This window comes from Triticum aestivum, chromosome 4B (assembly GCF_018294505.1).
Source record: "Triticum aestivum cultivar Chinese Spring chromosome 4B, IWGSC CS RefSeq v2.1, whole genome shotgun sequence".
Lineage (NCBI taxonomy): Eukaryota > Viridiplantae > Streptophyta > Magnoliopsida > Poales > Poaceae > Triticum > Triticum aestivum.
In genome coordinates, this window is record NC_057804.1 from 571,221,440 (window position 1) to 571,240,535 (window position 19,096).

The 19,096-nt window shown below is 43.2% G+C and overlaps 1 protein-coding gene across 3 annotated transcripts; it reads left to right on the forward strand.

Moving 5' to 3' along the window:
- The first annotated feature begins 1,279 nt into the window (after positions 1-1,279).
- Positions 1,280-5,867, forward strand: LOC123093320 (uncharacterized). Of its 3 annotated transcripts, none has more exons than XR_006445245.1 (4): positions 1,280-1,563; positions 2,578-2,738; positions 3,199-4,175; positions 4,895-4,978. XR_006445245.1 is itself a non-coding variant. In XM_044515250.1 (3 exons), exons 1-3 carry the CDS (start codon positions 3,922-3,924, stop codon positions 5,772-5,774), a joined length of 402 nt encoding a protein of 133 aa, XP_044371185.1. In that variant the 5' UTR covers positions 2,747-3,921; the 3' UTR covers positions 5,775-5,801. The 3 variants fall into 3 exon arrangements, 1 of the variants encoding a protein (XP_044371185.1); XR_006445244.1 differs by lacking the exon at positions 1,280-1,563 and adding an exon at positions 5,706-5,867 and having other exon boundaries at positions 1,570-2,738; positions 4,895-4,973; XM_044515250.1 differs by lacking the exons at positions 1,280-1,563; positions 2,578-2,738 and adding an exon at positions 5,706-5,801 and having other exon boundaries at positions 2,747-4,175; positions 4,895-4,973.
- The last annotated feature ends 13,229 nt before the right edge of the window (positions 5,868-19,096 follow it).

Genomic DNA, 19,096 nt, shown 5'->3' on the forward strand with positions numbered 1-19,096 from the left:
GCACCTCTAGGCACAACAACAATTGATCTCTTGGTCTCTCAGCCGTGTGCGGTGCCCCCTCCACCATAGTCCTCCTCGATAATATTGTAGCAGTGCTTAGGCGAAGCCCTGCGGCAGTAGAACATCAAGATCGTCACTACACCGTCGTGCTGACAGAACTCTCCCTCGACACTCGGCTGGATCGTAGTTCGAGGGACGTCATCGAGATGAACGTGTTCTAGAACTTGGAGGTGCCGTAGTTTTGGTGCTTGATCGGTCGGGCCGTGAAGACGTACGACTACATCGACCGCGTTGTTCTAACGCTTCCGCTTTTGGTCTACGGGGGTACATGGACACACTCTCCCCTCTCTTTGTTATGCATCACCATGATCTTGCGTGTGCGTAGGAATTTTTTTGAAATTACTATGTTCCCCAACAGTGGCATCCGAGCCTGGTTTTATGCGTAGATGTTATATGCACGAGTAGAACACAAGTGAGTTGTGGGCGATACAAGTCATACAACTTACCAGCATGTCATACTTTGGTTCGGCGGTATTGTTGGATGAAGCGGCCTGGACCGACATTACGCGTACGCTTACGTGAGACTGGTTCTACCGACGTGCTTTGCACATAGGTGGCTGGCGGGTGTCAGTTTCTCCAACTTTAGTTGAACCGAGTGTGGCTACGCCCGGTCCTTGCGAAGGTTAAAACAACACTAACTTGACGAACTATCGTTGTGGTTTTGATGCGTAGGTAAGAACGGTTCTTGCTCAGCCCGTAGCAGCCACGTAAAATTTGCAACAATAAAGTAGAGGACGTCTAACTTGTTTTTGCAGGGCATGTTGTGATGTGATATGGTCAAGACATCACTACTGGAAACTGGGAATTTGCCATCAGCTAGCTCTTTGCCATCTGCTAGCTGATGGCAAAGAACGTCTTTGCCATCTGCTTAAAAACAGATGGCAAAGAACGTCTTTGCCATCTGCTTAAAAACAGATGGCAAAGAACTGGCAGACGGCAAAGAACATGGTTGCCATCAGCCAATTCTTTGCCATCTGCTAGTGGATGGCAAATAATCTTTGCCATCTGCCACCAGATGGCAAAGAGGTTGGCAAATATTGTGGCCGTCAAGAGTGTAACGGCGTACCATCCCCACCTCTTTGCCATCTGCCAGTAGACGGCAAAGATTCTTTGCCATCTGCTGGCAGATGGCAAAGAGATGGGGTTACTTTTTTCCAGGTAAAAAACGGTGGGGTTATCCCCTCCCTCTCTCCCCACCCATCCAGGTAAAAAACAAATGACGTTCGCATCTCCTCATCCACGCATTGAACAGCCCCCGTCGATGGCGCTCGGCCCCGTCGCTCCCCCGCCCCGTCGCCGGCCCTCCCCCGCCCTGTCGCCGGCCCTCCCCCGCCACCCTGTCGCCGGCCCCGTTGCTCCCCTGCCCTGTCGCCGGCCGCGTCGCTCCCCCGCCCCGTCGCCGGCCCTCCCCCTCGTCCATGAACCGCCCCGTCGAGGTCCAGGTCCGCGACGGATCCGCCTACGCCGGCGTCTTCCACACCACCTGCCTCGACGCCGGATACGGTGCGCGCCCCCCTCTCCTCCCTCTCTACCGTAGATTTCTTTTGGTCTGGTTCGGGGTTGGCGTCGGGCCCTGGGATCACACGAATGGCGCTCGGGCCGTGATCCGGCTGCTGGGTGGAGATGGTGGATGCCGCGTGCCTAGTGCCTAGTGACACGACCTGGTTCGTCTCTGTTTTTTTTCTGGGAGAATGGGTTGTGATCCGCTTGTTCGTCGACAGGCCCCGGTCGCCGGGATGCCGCTTTTTGTTAGTATTTCTTGCTGGGGCTGCAGCCGAGGGAGATGCATAGTGGATGGCGGCAGAGCGGGTCGGCAGAAGCATGGTCGGAGGCGGGGTGGTGGTGTGATGGCTGGGCGGCGCGTGCATGTGTTGCCGTGTTGGGGCTGTGGTGGCTTGTGTGTGGTCTCTGCTAGGCAATGAGAGATTTAAAGTGAGATGATTAAGAGGTCCGGCGCCTTGAGCTCGCACCCGGCCGTCCCGCGCCGCTAGATCCCTCCGGGTAGCGGCTTCCAGTTGCCTGGCACCGCCCGCTCCTTGACCTCGCGCCCGTTCAGGGGCGCCTCGTGTCATCAGGTGTTGAGAGCTGCAAGTACCTTAAATTTGTCACCACAACCCTTCTCTGTTTCATCCTCATACTACATCGTCATACGCCGCCGTTGACTTCCTGCGGAACCCCCAGTTGGCAGGAAATGACTGAACTCGTGATGCTCTTTCTTCCAGCGATTTCGTTTGCTGGTCTGCTCTTCGCTCTTACTATTTCCAGTATTTTTTTGTATAGCAGTTAGATATTGGAGGTAGCTGTGTGCTATCTATGGACCATATGGTACTGCTCGGAACAACCTGATTGCGTTGCTCCAAGTGCAATTGAAATTCGAACACACCACATTGCTCGGCTGCATTTTATAAGAAAGAAGTTAGGAGAACCATTGACTGATTTCATTGGAGGAATGAGGTACAGTGGTTATATGCATGGTGATTAAATCAAGTTTTTTTTACCTATGCTTCCAACCTGTAGGTGAATTTGTGTTTATGCTCTGTGGCGTTGATCTGTAAATCTTCCGATGCTATTTTGTGCCATATGGGCAAACACTAAGTTCTGAGGAAGAGATGTCATATGTGTACCATATGGACAAACACTCTACATTCTAAAGGACGGGCAGAACGTGCATCCCCTGGGTATGTTTATTTATTTACCATTCATTTTGTTAAACATATTTTAAGTGCACTTGAAATGTTGTTGTCTTGAATAGTACAAGTTCTGGAATGAAAGGAAATTTCAGTACTCCATAGGTTTGGTGATCAATTGTCGTTCTTTTTAATGACGGTAGACATTGTTGGACAGGGAAATTCCCCCCTTTGTCATGTTTTCATGTCAGGGACTATTAAAAATAAATTATACTACCATGTTCTATCTTTATATCTATTACACTGTACTATCCTTGTGATTATAATCACAAATGATAATCTACATAATCCACCATTTGAAACGATTAATAGCTCTTGCCAGAAAAGAGGATGAACATAAAAATATCTTTCTGCAGTTTAGACCTATTTGCAAGGCCCCTTATGTATACATTACCAATGCAGTACTGTTTATTATCCATGATTTTTTATTACTATTATTATTCTCTTTTAGTGAGGAGCTTGATAGGAAGAGATCTCAAGCGCGATCTCAAGCGCACGCACTATACGAGGCTTCAGGAGGAAGAATTCTATGCTGTTCTATTATCTCCCCTTCTAGAACAGTTTTAACACGGTCCCTCTGTAGTTCTTTCTGTATATGTACCTTGCATAGGGTATAGTTCATGGTGATAATTCCATTATATTTTTATCAATACACCACATCAATCTTATAACTAGCTAGAAGAAACGGCATACCTCATGCTCCCATTTGAGTCTTGTGTGCAAGCTCATATTATGAAATGATATAAGCATGCTTGATTCAAGGAAGTTGCTGGTCTGATGTCACGTTATACAACTTGTCCTGCTACATTCCTGAAGTACTAAAAAAATGGAAAATAATGCATTTCCTTCTAATTCATATTTTTATTTTTGATTGTACTACGAATGTATATGAGATTATCATATATTTCGTAGAACGATCGCCCTGGTCGCTGTTTTATTCCTCTGTTAATCTATTTCAAATATCTTTAATCAGAGTCAAAGCATGACATAATAGTTGGGTCTTTACCTGTGTTTTTTCTGCATCTCCATCCAGATTTGTGTCCCAGATCATGGAGGAATTACCCTCTCTGCTGGTGCGTTTACAGTGCATTATTTGTAGTTCTATTGGGAAGACAGTTAGAGACCCCGAGAGGCTGCTGCGAGCTGCTATTCCCCTCCTCGAGCTGGCGGACTGATGATGGAGGACCCGCCCTCTTTGCTGCATCAGCGCCGCCGCTGCCACTTCTGCTTCTGTTGCCCGTTGGCCCAGGGCGGCGCATGTCCTCTGCTTCTAAGGCTTCTTCTGCTGATGGTCTTCAAGGTGCTGCTGCTGCTCCCAAGCTGTGGCTGGCTTCGCTGCTGCAGCACCATGCCGTCTTCAACGACTCACCAACGACGGCAGCTCCTCCGCTTCAGGGCTACTGCGGCATGCGTGTCTCCCTCCTCCAGGTGCACTCATCGGCCTCATTCTTCTGGCCCAAGTGCTCTCCAAGTCTATTATGAGTAGTTCAAGTCTGAATGAGTAGTTCTTCCTTGTTTCTTGGGGGTAATGTGCAGTAATGAGTTGTTCTTCGTTGTTTCTCCAAATCTTGTGAGCTGAAAATCTAGGTTTAGTCATTTTCAATTGTCTAAGTGGATAACATGCTTTTTTAGTTAAGTCGAACAGTTGATCAGTTAGAAATCTATGCTTTCATATTCAGTTAACAAGCTGTGAGGTGAGCTAGTGTTGAACATTCTTGCTATAGATGCATCATGTTGTACTAGATGAACTTGTGACTATCCTGTTGTTGATGAAGTTGTGAGTATCTTGCTGTAGATGCATTAGTTGTTGATTCATCCTGTTGTAGGCTGAAACTTGTGAGTATAGACAACATTTGTAGATGAACATTTTTTGGTGAGTCTACCACAAACATTGAAACTTCCAAATATTTGTAAAAGTTTGGAGCAGCGGAGGGAATATGTTTGCAACTCAATTCTGCAGACATTTTACACTGAAACTTGAGGGAGTTTGGCAAAGTTCTACAGCATGATGACATTCTGCAAACATTTTTTTTACTGAAAATCACTAATATATCAAGTGGTGTCACACTACACTGCTCCACCCTGCTACTGACTGAACTGGTTGTGAGCTCACTAATTGATGCCATTCACTCACTCACTGCTCTCAGGGAGGTTGTGCGGCACCGAGCGGGTGTACGGCGAGGTCTTCGTAATGGCATCAAGTCACCCTTGCCATATGGATCATATGTAAGCTCTTCCTGCTCCTACAGGAGTACATTTTCATGCTTCAAATATGAACCTATATCAGGGGAAAGCAGTGGACCATAAGCAGCATGTCCATCTTTTTAATTTATGCAGATTTAGTAATTATTTTCTTGATCTTTTTGGAACCATTTGTCTCTGAAGCAAAATAATGTGCAGTAAGATTATGCCATTATGTTAACATTATGTGTAGTAAGATTCTGCCATTTTGTGTCTCTGCATTTCAATTGTCAACACATATTGATCTGTGTATTGAACAAAACATATAGGCTATTCTTCGAAAGTTTGAGTATTGATTTCAGAAAGAAAAAAAGTGTCACCATTAATGTATTGATAGTACTGATGCTGATGTTTATTTGGACGCCCCGAAGCATTTATTTATCCTTTTTTGTTGAAATGGAGTCTGTACAAATGGAGTATGGAAATGCATAAATCTGAACTGACCAAATGGTACGATGCTTAGTGTGTAAGATTGATCAATTGATCAAGATTACAAAAGAATGCACACAAGGAGCATTAAAAGGCATAAAAGGAGATTTAATTTCAGGTTGATTGTTTAGTCCATCACCATAGCACTTTTTTCCTAACACTTTCGACAACCATAGCACTTTACTGAACCTGTACATGCACTCCTACTAGAGTACTCCTTCAGTACATGTTCAATTGTAGTCTTCTTATTCTAGTCTTCTTCTAACTTTGTTCTTTCCCATTTTGTAGATTTGCTTCAAATCACGGAAGCTTGGGTTGATGGAGTGCTTGTCTTTAGTTTTTGTTTTGAGTTTGTGAAACTTGCTACCTATGATGAAACTGTGCAATATTGATGAAACTATGTATATGTATGGATGAAACTTGCTACTATTGGTAACATGTGTTGGATATGTGTTCGATATATATATGTGTTCATGACTATTGGTAATATGTGTTGAATATGCTATATTGGTAATATAAATATATTTGTGTTTGATTTTCTGTGAAAATGAATTGATATAAGAAAATAATAATTAAATGGGGCAATATAGGCACTTTGCCATCTGCTGGCAGATGGCTAAGAGCTTTGTCATCAGCTGGCAGATGGCAAAGAGGCCACGTGTCATCTACACGTAAAATTTGGGCTGGCCTATTTGGGCCCTTTGCCATCTGCCAGCAGATGGCAAAGCTCTTTGCCATCTGCCAGCAGACGGCAAAGCATATAGCCTTTGCCATCTGCTGGCAGATGGCAAAGAGCCTGCAGCCTTTGCCATCTACTAGCAGATGGCAAAGTATGCCGTTAGCCTTCTAACGGGGCTAACCCCGTTAAGAGGCTTTGCCATCTGCCAGCAGATGGCAAAGCCACAGGCTCTTTGCCATCAACCAGCAGATGGCAAAGAAGCCTTTACCGGCAGGGTTTCAGACAAACTATTTGCCATCTGCTGGCAGATGGCAAAGCCTTTGCCATCCGCTGACCATGCCTTTGCCATGTGCCATGGCAGATGGCAAAGTGCCAGATTCCAGTAGTGCATGATGCTATATTTTATTGTATGAGATGATCATGTTTTGTAACTGAGTTATCGGCAACTGGCAGGAGCCATATGGTTGTCGCTTTATTGTATGAAATGCAAGCACCTTGTAATTGCTTTACTTTATCACTAAGGAGTAGCGATAGTCGTAGAAGCAATAGATGGCGAAACGACAACGATGCTACGATGGAGATCAAGGTGTCGCGCCGGTGATGATGGTGATCATGAAGGAAATATGCCCTAGAGGCAATAATAAAGTTATTATTTATTTCCTTATATCATGATAAATGTTTATTATTCATGCTAGAATTGTATTAACCAGAAACATAATACATGTCTGAATACATAGACAAACATAGTGTCACTAGTATGCCTCTACTTGACTAGCTCATTTATCAAAGATGGTTATGTTTCCTAGCCATGGACAAAAGAGTTGTCATTTGATTAACGGGATCACATCATTAGGAGAATGATGTGATTGACTTGACCCATTCCGTTAGCCTAGCACTTGATCGTTTAGTATATTGCTATTGCTTTCTTCATGACTTATACATGTTCCTGTAACTATGAGATTATGCAACTCCCGTTTACCGAAGGAACACTTTGGGTACTACCAAACGTCACAACGTAACTGGGTGATTATAAAGGAGTACTACAGGTGTCTCCAAAGGTACATGTTGGGTTGGCGTATTTCGAGATTAGGTTTTGTCACTCCGATTGTCGGAGAGGTATCTCTGGGCCCTCTCGGTAATGCACATCACTATAAGCCTTGCAAGCAATGTAGCTAATGAGTTAGTTACGGAATGATGCATTACGTAATGAGTAAAGAGACTTGCCGGTAACAAGATTGAACTAGGTATTGGATACCGACGATCGAATCTCGGGTAAGTAACATACCGATGACAAAGGGAACAACGTATGTTGTTATGCGGTTTGACCGATAAAGATCTTCGTAGAATATGTAGGAGCCAATATGAGCATCCAGGTTCCGCTATTGGTTATTGATCGAGAATAGTTCTAGGTCATGTCTACATAGTTCTCAAACCCGTAGGGTCCGCACGCTTAACGTTACGATGACAGTTTTATTATGAGTTTATAAGTTTTGATGTACCAAAGTTTGTTCTGAGTCCCGGATGTGATCACGGACATGACGAGGAGTCTCGAAATGGATGAGACATAAAGATTGATATATTGGAAGCCTATGTTTGGACATCGGAAGTGTTCCGGGTGAAATCGGCATTTTACCGGAGTACCGGGAGGTTACCGAAACCCCCCGATGACCTAATGGGCCTTATTGGGCCTAGTGGAGGAAGAGGAGAGGAGGCCTAGGGGCAGCTGCCCCCCCCCAAGTTCGAATAGGACAAGGAGGGGGGCGGCGCCCCCCCCCCTTTCCTTTCCCCCCTCTCCTCCTTCCCCCCAAGTCCTAGTCCAACTAGGGAAAGGGGGGGAGTCCTACTCCCGGTGGGAGTAGGACTCCTCCGGCGCGCCTCCTCCTAGGGACGGCCGCACCCCGCCTTGCTCCTTTATATACGGGGGCAGGGGGCACCCTAGAACACACAAGTTGATCTACGTGATCGTTCCTTAGCCGTGTGCGGTGCCCCCTCCACCATATTCCACCTCGGTCATATCGTCGCGGAGTTTAGGCGAAGCCCTGCGCCGGTAGAACATCATCATCGTCACCACGCCGTCGTGCTGACGAAACTCATCCCCGACACTTTGCTGGATCGGAGTTCGGGGATCGTCATCGAGCTGAACGTGTGCTAAACTCGGAGGTGCTGTACGTTCGGTACTTGGATCGGTCGGATCGTGAAGACATACAACTACATCAACCGTGTTGTCATAACGCTTCCGCTTACGGTCTACGAGGGTGCGTGGACATTACTCTCCCCTCTCGTTGCTATGCATCACCATGATCTTGCGTGTGCGTAGGAAATTTTGAAATTACTGCGTTCCCCAACAGTGGCATCCGAGCCTGGTTTTATGCGTAGATGTCATATGCACGAGTAGAACACAAGTGAGTTGTGGGCGATATAAGTCATACTGCTTACCAGCATGTCATACTTTGGTTCAGCGGCATTGTGAGATGAAGCGGCCCGGACCGACATTACGCGTACGCTTACGCGAGACTGGTTTCACCGCTACGAGCACTCGTTGCTTAAAGGTGACCAGTGGTTGTTTGTCTCTCTCACTTTAGTTGAACCGAGTGTGGCTACGCCCGGTCCTTGCAAAGGTTAAAACATCACTAACTTGACGAACTATCATTGTGATTTTGATTCGTAGGTAAGAACGGTTCTTGCTCAGCCCGTAGCAGCCACGTAAAATTTGCAACAACGAAGTAGAGGACGTCTAACTTGTTTTTGCAGGGCATGTTGTGATGTGATATGGTCAAGACGTGATGCTATATTTTATTGTATGAGCTGATCATGTTTTGTAACCGAAGTTATCGGCAACTGGCAGGAGCCATATGGTTGTCGCTTTATTGTATGAAATGCAAACCCCCTGTAATTGCTTTACTTTATCACTAAGCGGTAGCGATAGTCGTAGAACCAATAGATGGCGTAACGACAACGATGCTACGATGGAGATCAAGGTGTCGCGCCGGTGACGATGGTGATCATGATGGTGCTTCGAAGATGGAGATCACAAGCACAAGATGATGATGGCCATATCATATCACTTATATTGATTGCATGTGATGTTTATCTTTTATGCATCTTATCTTGCTTTGATTGACGGTAGCATTATAAGATGATCCCTCACTAAAAATTATCAAGAAGTGTTCTCCCTGAGTATGCACCGTTGCGAAAGTTCTTCGTGCTGAGACACCACGTGATGATCGGGTGTGGCAGGCTCTACGTTCAAATACAACGGGTGCAAAACAGTTGCACACGCGGAATACTCAGGTTAAACTTGACGAGCCTAGCATATAACAGATATGGCCTCGGAACACGGAGACCGAAAGGTCGAACGTGAATCATATAGTAGATATTATCAACATAGTGATGTTCACCATTGAAACTACTCCATCTCACGTGATGATCGGACATGGTTTAGTTGATATGGATCACGTAATCACTTAGAGGATTAGAGGGATGTCTATCTAAGTGGGAGTTCTTTAGTAATATGATTAATTGAACTTAAATTTATCATGAACTTAGTCCTGGTAGTATTTTGCAAATTATGTTATAGATCAATAGCTTGTGTTGTTGCTTTCATATGTTTATTTTGATATGTTCCTAGAGAAAATTGTGTTGAAAGATGTTAGTAGCAATGATGTGGATTGGATCCGTGATCTGAGGTTTATCCTCATTGCTGCACAGAAGAATTATGTCCTTAATGCACCGCTAGGTGACAGACCTATTGCAGGAGCAGATGCGGATGTTATGAACGTTTGGCTAGCTCAATATGATGACTACTTGATAGTTTAGTGCACCATGCTTAACGGCTTAGAATCGGGACTTCAAAGATGTTTTTGAACGTCATGGACCATATGAGATGTTCCAGGAGTTGAAGTTAATATTTCCAGCAAATACCCGAGTTGAGAAATATGAAGTCTCCAACAAGTTCTATAGCTAAAAGATGGAGGAGAATCGCTCAACTAGTGAGCATGTGCTCAGATTGTCTAGGTACTTCAATCGCTTGAATCAAGTGGGAGTTAATCTTCCAGATAAGATAGTGATTGACAGAATTCTCTAGTGACCATCACTAAGTTACTAGAACTTCGTGATGAACTATAGTATGCAAGGGATGACGAAAATGATTCCTGAGCTCTTCGTGATGTTGAAATCGACGAAGGTAGAAATCAAGAAAGAGCATCAAGTGTTGATGGTTGACAAGATCACTAGTTTCAAGAAAAGGGCAAAGGGAAAGAAAGGGAACTTCAAGTAGAATGACAAGCAAGTTGTCCCTCCCACGAAGAAGCCCAAAGCTGAACCAAAGCCTGAAACTGAGTGCTTACACTTCAAAGGAAATGGTCACTGGAAACGGAAATACCATGAATATTTGGTGGATAAGAAGGATGGCAAAGTGAACAAGGGTATATTTTATATACAGGTTATTGATGTGTACCTTACTAGTGTTTATAGTAGCCCCTGAGTATTTGATACTTGTTCGGTTGCTAAAAATTAGTGACTCAAAACAGGAGTTATAGAATAAACAGAGACTAGTTGAAGGGGAAGTGACGATGAGTGTTGGAAGTAGTTCCAAGATTGATATGATCATCATCACACACTCCCTATACTTTCGGGATTAGTGTTAAACCTAAATAAATGTTATTTGGCATTTGCGTTGAGCATGAATATGATTTGATCATGTTTATTGCAATACGGTTATTCATTTAAAATCAGAGAATAATTGTTGCTCTGTTTACATGAATAAAACCTTCAAATGGTCATACACCCAATGAAAATAGTCTGTTGGATCTCGATCATAGTGATACACATATTCATAATATTGATGCCAAAAGATGCAAAGTTAATAATGATAGTGCAACTTATTTGTGGCACTGCTGTTTGGATCATATCGGTGTAAAAGCGCATGAAGAAACTCCATAAAGATGGATTTTTGGAATCACTTGCTTATGAATCATTTGATGCTTGCGAACCGTGCCTTTTGGGCAAGATGACTAAAACTCCGTTCTCTGGAACAATGGAACGAGCTACTGATTTATTGGAAATAATACATACCGATGTATGCGATCCAATGAGTATTGATGCTCGTGGCAAGTATCATTATTTTCTGACCTTCATAGATGATTTGAGCAGATATGGGTATATCTACTTAATGAAACACAAGTCTGAAACATTTGGAAAGTTCAAAGAATTTCAGAGTGAAGTGGAGAACCATCGTAACAAGAAAATAAAGTTTCTACAATCTGATCGTGGAGGAGAATATTTGAGTTATGAGTTTGGCCTTCATATAAAACAATGTGGAATAGTTTCACAGCTCATGCCACATGGAACACCACAGCGTAATGGTGTGTCCGAACGTCATAACCGCACTTTATTGGATATGGTGCGATCTATGATGTATCTTACCGATTTACCACTATTGTTTTGGGGTTATGCATTAGAGACAGTTGCATTCACTTTAAAAAGGGCACCATCAAAATCCGTTGAGACGACGCCTTATGAACTGTGGTTTGGCAAGAAACCAAAGTTGTTGTTTGTTAAAGTTTGGGGCTGCGATGCTTATGTGAGAAAGGTTTCAACCTGATAAGCTCGAACCTAAATCGGAGAAGTATGTCTTCATAGAATACCCAAAGGAAACTGTTGGGTACACCTTCTATCACAGATCCAAAGGCAAGATATTCGTTGCTAAAATGGATCCTTTCTAGAGAAGGAGTTTCTCTCGAAAGAAGTGAGTGGGAGGAAAGTAGAACTTGATGAGGTAATTGTACCTTCTCCCTTATTGGAAAGTAGTTCATCACAGAAATCAGTTCCAGTGATTCCTACACTAATTAGTGAGGAAGTTAATGATGATGATCATGAAACTTCAGATCAAGTTGCTACCAAACCTCGTAGGTCTTCCAGAGTAAGATCCGCACCAGAGTGGTACGGTAATCGTGTTCTAGAAGTCATGTTACTAGACCATGATGAACCTACGAACTATGAGGAAGCGATGATGAGCCCAGATTCGACGAAATGGCTTGAGGCCATAAAATCTGAGATATGATCCATGTATGAGAACAAAGTATGGACTTTGATTGACTTGCTCGATGGTCAGCAAGCCATGTTAAATAAATGGATCTTCAAGAGGAAGACGGACACTGATAGTCGTGTTACTATCTACTAAGCTCGACTTGTTGCGAAAGGTTTTCGACAAGTTCAAGGTGTTGAATACGATGAGATTTTCTCACTCGTATCGATGCTTAAGTCTGTCTGAATCATGTTAGCAATTGCCACATTTTATGAAATCTGGCAAATGGATGTCAAAACTGCATTCCTTAATGGATTTTTAAAGAAGAGTTGTATACGATGCAACCAGAAGGTTTTGCTAATCCTAAAGGTGCTAACAAAATGTGCAAGCTCCAGTGATCCATCAATGGACTGGTGCAAGCATCTCGGAGTTGGAATATATGCTTTGATGAGTTGATCAAAGCATATGGTTTTATACAGACTTTTGGAAAGGCCTGTATTTATAAGAAAGTGAGTGGGAGCACTACAACATTTCTGATAAGTATATGTGAATGACATATTGTTGATCGGAAATAATGTAGAATCATTCTGCAAAGCATAAAGGAGTGTTTGAAAGGAGTTTTTCAAAGAAAGACCTTAGTGAAGCTGCTTACATATTAAGCATCAAGATCTATTGAGATAGATCAAGACACTTGATAAGATTTTCAATGAGTACATACCTTGACAAGATTTTGAAATAGTTCAAAATGGAACAGTCAAAGAAAGAGTTCTTGCCTATGCTGCAAGGTGTGAAATTGAGTAAGACTCAAAGCCCGACCATGACAGAAGATAGAAAGAGAATGAAAAGTCATTCCCTATGCCTCAGTCATAGGTTCTATAAAGTATGATATGATGTGAACCAGACCTATTGTATACCTTGCTCTGTGTTTGGCAAAGGAATACAATTTTGATCTAATAGTAGATCACTGGACAGCGGTCAAGAATATCCTTGGTGAGGACTAAGGAGATGTTTCTTGATTATGGAGGTGATAAAAGAGTTCGTCGTAAAAGTTACATCGGTGCAAACTTTTACACTAATCCAGATGACTCTAAGTCTCAATCTGGATACATATTGAAAGTGGGAGCAATAAGTTAGAGTAGCTCCGTGCAGAGCAGACATAGAATATTTGCAAAATACATACGGCTCTGAATGTGACGACAGACCCGTTGACTAAACTTCTCTCATGAGCAAAACATGATCATACCTTAGTACTCTTTGGGTGTTAATCACATAGCGATGTGAACAAGATTGTTGACTCTAGTAAACCCTTTGGGTGTTGGTCACATGACGATGTGAACTATGGGTGTTAATCATATACAGATATGAATATTGGTGTTAAATCACATGAAGATGTGAACTAGATTATTGACTCTAGTGCAAGTGGGAGACTGAAGGAAATATGCCCTGGAGGCAATAATAAAGTTATTATTTATTTCCTTATATCATGATAAATGTTTATTATTCATGCAAGAATTGTATTAACCGGAAACATAATACATGTGTGAATACATAGACAAACATAGTGTCACTAGTATGCCTCTACTTGACTAGCTCATTTATCAAAGATGGTTATGTTTCCTAGCCATGGACAAAAGAGTTGTCATTTGATTAACGGGATCACATCATTAGGAGAATGATGTGATTGACTTGACCCATTCCGTTAGCCTAGCACTTGATCGTTTAGTATATTGCTATTGCTTTCTTCATGACTTACACATGTTCATGTAACTATGAGATTATGCAACTCCCGTTTACCTGAGGAACACTTTGGGTGCTACCAAACGTCACAACGTAACTGGGTGATTATAAAGGAGTACTACAGGTGTCTCCAAAGGTACATGTTGGGTTGGCGTATTTCGAGATTAGGTTTTGTCAATACGATTGTCGGAGAGGTATCTCTGGGCCCTCTCGGTAATGCACATCACTATAATCCTTGCAAGCAATGTAGCTAATGAGTTAGTTACGGAATGATGCATGACGTAACGAGTAAAGAGACTTGCTGGTAACGAGATTGAACTAGGTATTGGATACCGACGATCAAATCTCGGGCAAGTAACGTACCGATGACAAAGGGAACAACGTATGTTGTTATGCGGTTTGACCGATAAAGATCTTCGTAGAATATGTAGGAGCCAATATGAGCATCCAGATTCCGCTATTGGTTATTGACCGAGAATAGTTCTAGGTCATGTCTACATAGTTCTCGAACCCGTAGGGTCTGCACGCTTAACGTTACGATGACAGTTTTATTATGAGTTTATAAGTTTTGATGTACTGAAGTTTGTTCGTAGTCCCGGATGTGATCACGGACATGACGAGGAGTCTCGAAATGGTCGAGACATAAAGATTGATATATTGGAAGCCTATGTTTGGACATCGGAAGTGTTCCGGGTGAAATCGGCATTTTACCGGAGTACCGGGAGGTTACCGGAACCCCCCGGTGACCTAATGGGCCTTATTGGGCCTAGTGGAGGAAGAGGAGAGGAGGCCTAGGGGCACCCGTGCGCCCCTCCCCCCCCCAAGTCCGAATAGGACAAGGAGGGGGGCGGCGCCCCCCCCCCCTTTCCTTTCCCCCCTCTCCTCCTTCCCCCCAAATCTTAGTCCAACTAGGGAAAGGGGGGAGTCCTACTCCCGGTGGGAGTAGGACTCCTCCGGCGTGCCTCCTCCTAGGGCCGGCCGCACCCCCCTTGCTCCTTTATGGCGTGTTTGGTTCGTATCCATACCACTTCATGCCTGGCCTGGACAGGTCCCTGGACTCTGCCTGGTGGCTGTTTTGTTCGCATCCACATGGAGAAATTGCGTGCCTGGCCTGGCTGGCCCATCAGTTTGATTAGCCTGGACAAATTAAAAAAAGCAGAAGAAAAGGAGGATGTTTTTCCCAGGCAGTAGGCTTAGCCTATCCCAGGCGTCCAGTTGCGTGTGCCTGGACGTGCTGCAACACGCCTGGCCTTTAATTAGCATTTTTATTCACTAGTTGACATAGCAGCAGGCAACGTAGAATCCAAACAAGGCCCTGCCAGGCTAGCCTGGCCAGGCAGAAAAATGTCGCTTACCAGGCCGATGCCAGGCACCGAATTATCCCAGGCATGGACCCGAGGATGCAATCCAAACTGGCCCTTATATACGGGGGCAGGGGGGCACCCTAGAACACACAAGTTGATCTACATGATCGTTCCTTAGCCGTGTGCGGTGCCCCCCACCACCATATTCCACCTCGGTCATATCGTCGCGGAGTTTAGGTGAAGCCCTGCGCCGGTAGAACATCATCATCGTCACCACGCCGTCGTGCTGACGAAACTCATCCCCGACACTTTGCTGGATCGGAGTCCGGGGATTGTCATCGAGTTGAACGTGTGCTGAACTCGGAGGTGCCGTACGTTCGGTACTTGGATCGATCGGATCGTGAAGACGTACGACTACATCAACCGTGTTGTCATAACGCTTCCGCTTACGGTCTACGAGGGTGCGTGGACATTACTCTCCCCTCTCGTTGCTATGCATCACCATGATCTTGCGTGTGCGTAGGAAATTTTGAAATTACTACGTTCCCCAACAGATCACGACGGTGCTTCGAAGATGGAGATCACAAGCACAAGATGATGATGGCCATATCATATCACTTATATTGATTGCATGTGATGTTTATCCTTTATGCATCTTATCTTGCTTTGATTGACGATGGCATTTTAAGATGATCTCTCACTAATTATCAAGAAGTGTTCTCCCTGAGTATGCACCATTGCGAAAGTTCTTCATGCTGAGACACCACGTGATGATCGGGTGTGATAGGCTCTACGTTCAAATACAACGGGTGCAAAATAGTTGCACACGTGGAATACTCAGGTTAAACTTGACGAGCCTAGCATATACAGATATGGCCTCGGAATACGAAGACCGAAAGGTCGAACGTGAATCATATAGTAGATATGATCAACATAGTGATGTTCACCATTGAAAACTACTCCATCTCACGTGATGATCGGACATGGTTTAGTTGATTTGGATCACGTGATCGCTTAGATGACTAGAGGGATGTCTATCTAAGTGGGAGTTCTTAAAGTAATATGATTAATTGAACTTTAATTTATCATGAACTTAGTCCTGGTAGTATTTTGCAAATTATGTCGTAGATCAATAGCTCGCGTTGTTGCTTCCCTATGTTTTTATATATGTTCCTAGAGAAAACTATGTTGAGAGATGATAGTAGCAATGATGCGGACTTGGTTCGTGATCTGAGGTTTATCCTCATTGCTACATAGAAGAATTATGTCCTTGATGGACCGTTAGGTGACAAACCTATTGCAGGAGCAGATGCAGACGTTATGAACGTTTGGCTAGCTCAATATGATGACTACTTGATAGTTTTGTGCACCATGCTTTATGGCTTAGAACCGGGACTACAAACGTTTTTGAAATGTCACGGAACACATGAGATGTTCCATGAGATGAAATTGATATTTCATACTCATGCCCGTGTCAAGAGGTATGAGACCTCTGACAAATACTTTGCCTAAAAGATGGAGGAGAATTGCTCAACTAGTGAGAAGGTACTTAGATTGTCTGAGTACTACAATCGCTTGAATCAAGTGGGAGTTAATCTTCCAGATAAGATAGTGATTGGCAGAGTTCTCTAGTCACCATCACCAAGTTACTGGAACGTCATGATGAACTATAATGCAAGGGATGACGAAAACGATTCCCGAGCTCTTCGTGATGTTGAAATCGACGAAGGTAGAAATCAAGAAAAGAGCATCAAGTGTTGATGATTGACAAGACCACTAGTTTCAAGAAAAGGGCAAAGGGAAAGAAAGGGAACTTCAAGCAGAATGGCAAGCAAGTTGTCACTCTCGCGAAGAAGCCCAAAGCTGGACCAAAGCCTGAAACTGAGTGATTATACTGCAAAGGAAATGGTCACTGGAAGTGGAAATGCCTTGAATATTTGGTGGATAAGAAGGATGGCAAAGTGAACAAGGGCATATTTGATATACAGGTTATTAATGTGTACCTTACTAGTGTTTATAGTAGCCCCTAAGTATGTGATACTTGTTCGGTTGCTAAGATTAGTAACTCGAAAAGGGGGTTACAGAATAAACAGAAACAAGTTGAGGGTGAAGTGACGATGTGTGTTGGAAGTGGTTCCAAGATTGATATGATCAGCATCGTACACTCCCTATACTTTCGAGATTAGTGTAGAACCTAAATAAATGTTATTTGGTGTTTGCGTTGAGCATAAATATGATTAGATCATGTTTGTTGTGATATGATTATTCATCTAAAACATAGAATAAATTGTTATTCTGTTTACATGAATAAAACCTTCTATGGTCATACACCCAATGTTGATGGTTTATTGAATCTTGATCGTAGTAATACACATATTCATAATATTGATGCCAAAAGATGCAAAGTTAATAATGATAGTGCAACTCATTTGTGGCACTGTCGTTTGGGTCATCTCAGTGTAAAGCGCATGAAGAAACTCCATGCTGATGGGTTTTTGGAATCACTTGATTATGAATCATTTGATGCTTGCGAACCGTGCCTTTTGGGCAAGATGACTAAAACTCCGTTCTTCGGAACAATGGAACGAGCTACTGATTTATTGGAAATAATACATACCGATGTATACGATCCAATGAGTGTTGATGCTCATGGCGAGTATCGTTATTTTCTGACCTTCACAGATGATTTGAGCAGATATTGGTATATCAACTTAATGAAACATAAGTCTGAAACATTTGAAATGTTCAAAGAAATTCAGAGTGAAGTGAAGAATCATCATAACAAGAAAATAAAGTTTCTACGATCTGATCATGGAGAAGAATATTTGAGTTACGAGTTTGGCCTTCATATAAAACAATGTGAATAATTTCACAGCTCACGCCACATGGAACACCACAGCGTTATGGTGTGTCCGAACGTCATAACCGCACTTTATTGGATATGGTGCGATCTATGATGTCTCTTATCGATTTACCACTATCGTTATGGGGTTATGCATTAGAGACAGTTGCATTCACTTTAAATAGGGCACCATCAAAATCCGTTGAGATGACGCCTTATGAACTGTGGTTTGGCAAGAAACCAAAGTTGTCATTTCTTAAACTTTGGGGCTGTGATGCTTATGTGAAGAAACGTCAACTAGATAAGCTCGAACCCAAATCGGAGAATTGTGCCTTCATATGATACCCAAAAGAGACTATTGGGTACACCTTCTATCACAGATCTGAAGGCAAGACTTTTGTTGCTAAATTCGGATCCTTTCTAGAGAAGGAGTTTCTCACGAAAGAAGTGAGTGGGAGGAAAGTAGAACTTGATGAGGTAACTGTACCTGCTCCCTTATTGGAAAGTAGTTCATCACAGAAACCGGTTCCTGTGACAACTACACCAATCAGTGAGGAAGCTAATTATATTGATCATGAAACTTTATATCAAGTTACTACCGAACCTCGTAGGTCAACCAGAATAAGATCCACACCAGAGTGGTACGGTAATCCTATTCTGGAAGTCATGAAAAACCTACGAACTATGAGGAAGCGATGATGAGCCCAGATTTCGCAAAATGGCTTGAGGCCATGAAATCTAAGATGGGATCCATGTATGAGAACAAAGTATGGACTTTGGTTGACTTGCCCGATGATCGGCAAGCCATAGAATATAAATGGATCTTCAAGAGGAAGACAAACACTGATAGTAGTGATACTATCTACAAAGCTCGACTTGTCGCAAAAAGTTTTTTGACAAGTTCAAGGTGTTGAATACGATGAGATTTTCTCACTCATATCGATGCTTAAGTCTGTCCGAATCATGTTAGCTATTGCCACATTTTATGAAATCTGGCAAATGGATGTCAAAACTGCATTCCTTAATGGATTTTTTAAAGAAGAGTTGTATATGATGCAACCAGAAGGTTTTTGTCAATCCTAAAGGTGCTAA

Coding starts and splice junctions, on each gene's coding strand:
- LOC123093320 (XM_044515250.1), top strand. CDS start 3,922: ATGATGGAGGACCCGCCCTCTTTGCTGCATCAGCGCCGCCGCTGCCAC. Junction 4,176..4,894: donor TGCGTGTCTCCCTCCTCCAG/GTGCACTCATCG, acceptor CACTGCTCTCAG/GGAGGTTGTGCGGCACCGAG. Junction 4,974..5,705: donor CCTTGCCATATGGATCATAT/GTAAGCTCTTCC, acceptor CCCATTTTGTAG/ATTTGCTTCAAATCACGGAA.